General features: G+C 36.4%; 2 protein-coding genes and 1 non-coding gene across 4 annotated transcripts in view; all 3 read left to right on the forward strand.

Moving 5' to 3' along the window:
- Window positions 1-183: 183 nt before the first annotated feature.
- Window positions 184-8,665, forward strand: part of LOC129565929 (uncharacterized) — an 18,344-nt gene continuing 9,862 nt past the window's right edge. Inside the window, exon 1 of the mRNA XM_055441311.1 lies at window positions 184-1,405. Coding sequence (XP_055297286.1) covers window positions 1,342-1,405 — 64 coding nt within the window. The 5' untranslated portion in view covers window positions 184-1,341. The remainder of the gene's footprint in view (window positions 1,406-8,665) is intronic.
- On the forward strand, window positions 4,384-4,456 carry Trnav-uac (transfer RNA valine (anticodon UAC)). The gene has a single exon. It is a non-coding gene; the product is annotated as a tRNA-Val (tRNA).
- Window positions 4,652-7,869, forward strand: LOC129565930 (trypsin 3A1-like). Of its 2 annotated transcripts, XM_055441313.1 has the most exons (5): window positions 4,652-4,952; window positions 5,030-5,210; window positions 5,336-5,580; window positions 5,653-6,780; window positions 6,856-6,983. In XM_055441313.1, exons 1-4 carry the CDS (start codon window positions 4,892-4,894, stop codon window positions 5,994-5,996), a joined length of 831 nt encoding a protein of 276 aa, XP_055297288.1. In that variant the 5' UTR covers window positions 4,652-4,891; the 3' UTR covers window positions 5,997-6,780; window positions 6,856-6,983. The 2 variants fall into 2 exon arrangements, with proteins under 2 accessions (XP_055297288.1, XP_055297287.1); XM_055441312.1 differs by lacking the exons at window positions 4,652-4,952; window positions 5,030-5,210; window positions 5,336-5,580 and adding exons at window positions 7,118-7,365; window positions 7,437-7,869 and having other exon boundaries at window positions 6,010-6,780; window positions 6,856-7,039.

An 8,665-nucleotide genomic window follows, 5' to 3' on the forward strand; every position in this document is an offset into this window, starting at 1 on the left:
TATGAATGTGAATTCGTTGAATCCAAAACGATGATGAGGAAAAAAATGTAATGACTCTAAAGAGACTGCTATTTGGATCCGTTGTTTTTTTTTCTTTAAACGGAATTCAGTTCGGTCTTTTCCTCTGACACCGACACTGCGACCATTAATCACATCAACAACGTAGATGTGAGATTTCCCCAGTGCATTTTGCATGGATGGCAAATGGCAGGAGCGCATTGCTTTACATGTGGATGGATGGAATGTTGGCGTTACATTTATAGCATGACTATATATATACATGTGGTGCAAATATACACGTTGTGTGAGGTTTGGGCGTGCAAATAGAGTGTGGAAAATCTATTTGTTGTTGATTAGAAGCAACAACAGCAGCAGCAGCAACAGTAGCAGCAGCACAAATGACCAAGCAAAACGTTGCTAAACCGAATGAATCATTGACAGTTCAGTTCAGTTCACTGGTAGTCTCCTTTGCGCGAAAACCTCGTCTACATCTTAAGTAGAGGAATCTTAATCCTTCGTTTTCAGTTTTTCATGTCTGTTGTTTTGAGTTTTTTGTTGTTTCATGTTTTTTGTGTCCTAATCGGTTTTTGTGTGGCTTTTTCTTTCATGTCGTGGCCCAGTCGTTTTTCGATGTTGTAATTGTAACATGTGTGCTTTTGAATTCTGAATCCATGATCAAAGAAACGATTCCGTTCCCGTTTTGAATCGTTCACGGTTTCTGTTTTCAAGACTTTTTCTTTCCATTTCGTTGGTCATTTTTCTTTCGTTCGACATTCTAAGTGTGTGTAGAGCATAACGAATAGAAAAAGTGATTGAGTTTGTTTTAGTAGCATGTAGCTGTTTTCCTTGAGAGCATTTAAAACGACGACGAGGACAAAAATTTGAAACTGTTGCAAAACGTGTGTGTTCCTCGAACTCATTCAACGACATCGGGAGAAACAGAGACATGTTCTTTTCTGGAACTGTGTTCTACGGTGCAAACGCTCTTACGAAACAGACAACCGACCAAAAATGGTGGCAAAGACCATCCTACCGTGTATTTTGTGTCACATTTTGTTATTATTAAATTTATTGAGTTCAATGCATTTTGTATGATCTTCTGTTTCGATTTTTTACGGTTCACTTTTTGTACGTTCCTTTGGAGTGAGGGTGACGCATTTCATTTGATTTCAAACACTTAGTGTCAACTTGATAAATGTTTTGTGATTGATGACAAAAGAATTTCAACACAACTGAACGCTGAAACATTGAAATCACAGCGACGACAACGACAGCGATTGGAGGGTGAAAAATGTTGAATGCGATTTTATTGTTTACATAAGCGCGCTGGTGCTACTATGGATGAGAATGTCGGTCGGTGGTGCTATTTCCAGTTATTCTTTCAATGTGTTGTTTTTGACACAAGGTGAGTACGGCCCAATCATTTCACTTTCATTTTCCACATATATACATATGCTTACATTTCGGTTGCACGATGGAGTCTTTGTTGCCATTTTTTGTTCTCCTTTTTTTCTCTTGCAATTTTATTTTCTGCACGGAAAATAAATCGATGATGGTGTATTGCACGTGTCGAATGCCAATAATAATCATATGGCCTGACTCTGTGTTGTCGAAATTCAAAGTTCATTGATTGCATCACGCTTTCTCCCTTTACGTTTTAAGAATGCAAGTCATCACCGCGGAAAATTGTTACCTAAACCCATACTCTTTTACGATAAGAATTTGATAGGGGAAGAGAAAAAAGCACGACGGTGTTGAATTTGAAGGAGAGAGAGAGAGAGAGAGAGAGAGAGAGAGAGAGATAGGAAAAGAAAAAATGAGGAAAAACAGACGAAAATGAGGAGAAAAAGACAAAAAAGAGAAGAAAAACTTTTGGATTTGTCAAAGACATGCTAGAAAAATGAATAGAAAAAATGCACGGAATTTGCAATATTTATTCAAATAACATTTATTGTTCGTTTCAATTGGAGTTTCTTTGTATCGACTTGAATTGCGACATATTTTCGCAACGAATTTTGCTTGAAGCTCACGAGAAACCGTGTATTTTTCCAGAACATTTTCTACAAAAGTTTTTCTTTCATTACTTTTTGCGAGCAGTTCTTTTTTGCTTTGATTGAAAAGAATGTGGAAAATGTACTATAAACTATATACATTGTACATTTTAAGTGTGTTTCTTTTAAAGCCTGTAGGGAAAAACGCAAACAAGGATATTTCTTGAAAGCTCATTAGCTAAAAGAATTTAGTAGGAGAATAGAAGGAAGGAAGGATTCATTTCGAAATCGATAAAAAAAGCTATTTTTTTCTCGCCCAACACATTACAGAAAAAAACGTGTTAAAATTAAATGTAACAGTTGTTAGTCCATAGCTTGTGGCTAATGGCACTCATTAAAAACGACCCAATTTCGTATGTGTGTGTCTGGTGTCCGTGCTGCGAAAGTTTTTCAAAGACGGAAAAGTAACAACGCAAAATGAACAATAGCCAGAGCAATGTTGCGACATTCCGTTTGCACCAATGTCATATACAAAATTGCCTTTGAAAAAGAAGCACTATAACTACCAAGTGCTTGTGTACGATGTGCGCCATTGTTTATCCACAAGTTGTCGTACTGGGTTTCCTTTTTGTGAGCGCGCCGTGAAGAAGATTGTCGCATATTGCAACGCCAATGACAATTTTTACCATCAAAATCGAATCCAAATCCATGCTGATAATACCCGCAATCAGATGACACAATGGATCACGCTGTGTCATACCCCTTCTATTCTCAATCTATTTATATACAGATTGGATTTGCGTGTACTGCTGCCACACTATTTATATTTTTCACCACATTGCTTTGTTCAATTGTTCCGCTCATTCCATGCCGCTGTTTGTTCGGAATCGCCAATGGGATAGTAATTTCCTGAGAAATTGATTTTTCTTTGTTTGCTGTGTTTGCTGATGACATTGAAAAATCTACACGGCAATTTCATTACATGTACAAATGGGCAATTTGCTACTTTTGTACTATGATTGTGAAAAGTTAATAATAACAATGACGACGACGACGACGACGACGATGGCCACGATTCATAATCGCAAATATAATTTATGGCAGCAATTTGCCAAAACAAATCGAATATCGATTTTTTTTCGCTTCTTTTTCGGTCAGATTCCATTTAGTTTGCCATTGTTTGCTGGAGTAAATTCACACCTTGCCACCAACACCTCCATACAGCTCCGTTCAATCGCATTTCACACACATTCAATCCACTTAGGTGGCGATTCAATGATTTTCGATTTCGCTGATTTGCGAGTCTAATTGAATTAGTTTTGATCGATTGATTGCTGCTTACACAAACGTTCTTTGGTGCCTTTTTCACGTAAAAAGCCCAAATTCCACAATGCGTAGGTACATATTTCATTCGATGGTTTCATTTGATCTGATAATTTGCACTTGACGTGATATTTATAGTCGCAGTATGGAGCTCTATGTCGATTACGTCGACTGTAATTGCTTAATTGCTTAGCGACACCGGTGCGACGGAAGCTACTCAGAAGGCACGAAACGAGTAAATTAGCAAATATTCGTGCTTTGAACGAAATTCGCTTATTCACTACTGTTTTTACGCCACATTTATGTGGAAAATAAATTTGAGAAATGGCGACGCATAGTATTTTAGTTTTATATTAACAAGAGAACATGTACCAAATGTATGTTCCGAATGAGTCTATTTATTTCCAAAATGTACATTATTTTACACGAAAAATCGGGAATTAAATTTTGGATCAAAGCTTTTAAAACGTTCGAAAATTTCATTGATTATATTGATTTGCCAACTGATTATGATAAAAATCAAAGAGGTGACCTTTGTTGGGTCATTGGATGGTGCAATAAATTACAATTCACATGAGTATTATACCATAAAGGAAACAAAGAAAGACCACTTGTTGTTGCTTTTGTTATTTATGGGAGAAATTTATCCATATATTATCATTATCGACGTCGATTCCGCCGAGGAAAATTTACTTCATAAAATTGTATTGTCAATTTTTGATCATTCAATTTAAGATAAAATGTACGGCACAGCATTGGCGCTACGAATGATTTGTGCCGGCTGCAGCAAAGGCAAAAGCCGAACAAATATTTGTGAGGGAGATTTGACCCATTAATGTGTAAAAACAAACTGTTTGGCATCGCATCATTTACTCAGAAAAATGGAACACGGTGTGGAAAAGGTCCATTGGTGTTTGGGCGTAATAAATCCATTTGTAAATGGATCGAACAGATAAACTGGAATAAAACCATAACTTTCCATTTGGTTACTCTTCGTGTCAGACGATTCTTGAATAATGGCTCTACAATGTTATTCGGAGCGTTTATTTGTGTCTATCTTTTGCCACAAGTTTCAGTGGTGTAGTGGTTATCACTTCCGCTTTACACGCGGACGGCCGCAGGTTCGATCCCTGCCTGAAACAATTATTTTTTTTTTCGTCCCCACATGAAATATAGACAACCAATAACTTTTTTATTGTTGGCTTTCTTACTTTTAGCAAATTTATATAAAAATTCAACGAAAGCATACTCGCCTATTTCAAAAATACAAATTGAAGAAAAAACATACTCTACTTTTCATATGATTGCCATTAACTTTATCAAAGTTATGCATTTCAACGGTTACGGTTTCCGTAATAGAAATTAAAAGTGTGGCCAAGCATTTAAAATCGATCGGATTTTGTACAGAATTCAGAATGTGAGAAATTACGATTATTATTCGATCGCTTAACACAATTAATGCTTTTTAAATTGAAACATTGCACCAAAATTGTTTAGTTACAAAAATCAGTTGGTTTATTCAATCGAGTATAAAGTTTGAAATTGCCATTGCATTTCAAATTGAATTTTCTACCAAAATGTTTTTGTTTCTCTGTTTTTTCATGAACGCACTTCTGTGTTCATTGGTGACGGGCTCAGGTAAAATTGAATCATTGAACAAAAATCACCAATTTAATGCATACCACAATCTTTCTCACTCTTTTACTCATTTCTAGAGAAGGCATTTTTTAATTCATCTCCACGAATTGTCGGTGGCAAAGTAGCCAACATAACGAATCATCCATATGTAGCCTATCTAAAATTATTTCATAATTATTTCCTACCTCGCGATTATTCGGAATGTGTTGCTGTGATCCTATCCAAGGACTGGCTTCTGACTGCCGCGCACTGTTTTGAGTATTGAAAAAAATTATGAATTTGCTAAAATTTAAATCCATATTAAAAATTGGTGTTGAGCGGGCATACACGTATATTTAAAAATCAAACAGTACTTGAATGAAGCTACAATTTTCCCATTATAGCGATCCATATGTTCGAGCATATATTCATGCTGGTTCGAGTGAGAAATTGGGTAAAGATGGGTTGTATACATTTATTAAACCGCCCGTAATACATCCATATTATGATAAAAACAGTAGCGATTATGACTTTGCACTCGTGATGACCAATGTAAAAATAGATTTTTCCGGTACAATTGATTACCTTGATTTGCCCACCGATGAGGATGAAATCAGAAATGGGGATCTTTGTTGGACGGCTGGATGGGGTAGTAAATTGCATTTTGATGAGTAACAAATAAAAGAACCAAAGCCCAACTACTTGTTCTCGCCATTTGTAGGAGATCTCACTCGATACAAATCAGTCGACGACGCTCCTGACGAAGCAGATTTGCTGCATGAAGTGATGTTGCCCATTTTTAGTCATTCAATTTGCAATGAACTTATCTACGGCAATACATTGACGAAACGAATGATTTGTGCCGGCTACGCGAATGCTACGTCCTTTAAAAGCCCATGCTCGGGTGATTCTGGTGCTCCATTAGTTTGTGAAAGATTGCTGTTTGGTATCTTATCATTTAGAAAGGATTATGAACCATGTGGCAAAAATCCAGCGGTTTTTGGACGTGTAAAATCCATTCGAAAATGGATCGAAAACGAGACGGGGATAGAACCAAAAAAATGATTCAATTTTGATGCTGTTCCATTGTTAGACCATTATTGCAAAATTACTCTGAATGAATATCATTATTTTGTCACAAATTCACAACGGAGATGTAAGAAAGTTGAAAGAACAATCACACGTGTATAAGCTAAGTGGAATCGCTTTTTAATACAAACAAATATTCCTTACGTAAAAAGTGCAAATATACACAAAGAAATACAAAAATGCTACAAATTGTCAAGAAACCGTTCTTCATATCAGTATGGCCCACATAAACTTCACATTAAATTTATGTTCATATTTGGTTTCAGTTAGAATTCCACACCAAAAACTCCATACAAAACGAGCAAATTTGTGTTGTGACTGAAAATACGATATTTGATATGTTTCCATTCAAAATTGTGATAAATTACATAGATGATGTTCTGGTTTTTCCGATGTGACTTAGTCTTAGATTACTTTGTGGCTCACACCAATAAAAGACAGCAAAATGTTTGTTTTATTGATAATTATCATGAAAACTGGTAATACATCAATTTAAATGACCATATTACAACGGTAAAACCAAAACAATACATCAAATACATATATTGCGTACTGATATGGTGAACCGCGAAACAATGCCATTTAAATTGAAACACTGTGCAGGAATAAATTAGTTCGAGCTGATTGTCATTGTGTAAAGGCATTGAATTGGAATCGTCACTGCATTCACAACTTGAAATCGAATTTCGAATAATACAAATGTGTCGTTTTTCGTGTTTATTTATGAACGCACTTCTGTGTTCATCGGTGATGGGCTCAGGTAAAATTGAAGCTTTGAACAAAAGTAACAAATTCATTGTATACCATACTTGATCTCTCACTAACTCATCTCTAGCAAAGCCATTTTCTAATTTATCTCCACGAATTGTCGGTGGCAATGTGGCCAACATAACGAACCATCCATATGCTGCCCATATAGTAGTAACTTATAGCGGTAATAACGGGGTTGAGTTTCAATCTAATTGTGCTGCTGCCATCATTGGACGTGATTGGATTCTAAGTGCTGCGCGCTGTTTTGAGTATTGAAATGATATTTTTGTTTTCATTGAAATTCGAATCAATCGTCAGAGTATAAAGATACAAATTTTCCATTAAAGTCATGCAGTCATAAAGAAATCAGTATTTCACGGTGGTTCGACCGAGAAAGGAGGCGACAATGGGAAGTATTCATACTTAAAACCGGCCATAATACATCCAAAATACAATGTAAACTCTAGCGATTACGACTTTGCACTGGCGCAGCTCTGGATAAAACTGGATTGGTCCGGTACAATTGATTACCTTGATTTGCCCACCGATGAGGATGAGATCAGAAATGGGGATCTTTGTTGGACGGCTGGATGGGGTAAATGAATCACATTTTGATGATGTGCTATAGATTAGAAGAACCAAAGTAAGACTACTTGTCATTTGTAGGAGAACTCTGGGGATACAAATCTGGCCGCGACGAAGATGATTTGCTTCATGAAGTGATGCTACCCATTTATGATCATTCAATTTGCGAAAAAATCTATGACAGAAAATTGACACAACGAATGCTTTGTGCCGGCTACGTGAATGGTACGTCCAACAAGGGCATATGCGACGACGATTGGGGTGCTCCACTAGTTTGTGATCGAAAACTGTTTGGCATCTCATCATTTATAAAGGAGAACGAACCATGTGGCAAAAGTCCAGCGGTTTTTGGGCGTGTAAAATCCATTCGAAAATGGATTGAAAACGAGACTGGAATAATACCAAAAAATAAATTTCAATTTTGATGCTATTCTTGTCAGAAGATTGTTGAAATATTGCTGCGAATTAAAGCGTCATGATGTAATTTTAAACATTTGTTATTATTTGAACTAAAATCTTTTGCATACTGCTTGAGATGTGGGCCATGAAACGCATCCGGATCTGTGACGAAACCACATAAGTGTAAGGTTTTTTATACAGCCAAAACGGTTTGTTTTGAAAAAAAAAACTTTACAAAAATAAAATCTACATGAGAAATAAAGTTAATTTTCTTTGTATTGACAAGGGCTTCTTCATAAAAGTTCAACGTGATTTCGCTATAATTCTTTTTCGCAACTTTCCCGTATATGATGCTATTAAAAGTGATTTTAACACGGTAATCAGGCAACAGTTTTTCACACACACATACAAACACGTTCACATGCAAATCTCAACTCATCGATTTAATTTGCGGATTCATTTAAATTGTACCTAAGCATTCGTGGAATATAAAACGAAGGTGTGAATATACACGTACGATGTCCGCTCTGCAACAGCGACGGACAGTGTGTAGCAAAATACATCTACATACATATATCTATCTGTGTGCAGTGTGCACTAAACGCCAACGTATCTAGATCCGATGCGCCAAATCTGATCGCCCGATTTACGTGACCGTTATAGATGCGACGATCACTCAGTGTGCCATTTCCAGCAAAAGCAAAAATATAAATACCTTTCGCTCTAGTCGAACCATCTTGACCAGCTTTGCCCCGAATTTTTTTGAAAATTGTCCCGATTTCGGACTTTCTAGGTAAAGGCTTATGATAGAATATGTCCAAATTGTTTACCATGCTCATCGCTATCGAAAACAAAGCTATCTGCGTTATGAATATTATGCCGCTAAGAAAGAAAATTCTCAAAAGTGAATC

The sequence above is a fragment of the Sitodiplosis mosellana genome, unplaced genomic scaffold (genome assembly GCF_009176505.1).
Source record: "Sitodiplosis mosellana isolate CC-2019 unplaced genomic scaffold, AAFC_SMos_1.0 Smas_scaffold_3, whole genome shotgun sequence".
NCBI lineage: Eukaryota > Metazoa > Arthropoda > Insecta > Diptera > Cecidomyiidae > Sitodiplosis > Sitodiplosis mosellana.

What these genes read in the sequence shown, in the direction of transcription:
- LOC129565930 (XM_055441312.1), top strand. Translation starts at nt 6,720, where the DNA reads ATGTGTCGTTTTTCGTGTTTATTTATGAACGCACTTCTGTGTTCATCG. An exon ending in TTCATCGGTGATGGGCTCAG is followed by an intron (nt 6,781 to 6,855) that starts GTAAAATTGAAG and finishes ACTCATCTCTAG; the next exon opens with CAAAGCCATTTTCTAATTTA. An exon ending in TTGTTGGACGGCTGGATGGG is followed by an intron (nt 7,366 to 7,436) that starts GTAAATGAATCA and finishes TGTCATTTGTAG; the next exon opens with GAGAACTCTGGGGATACAAA.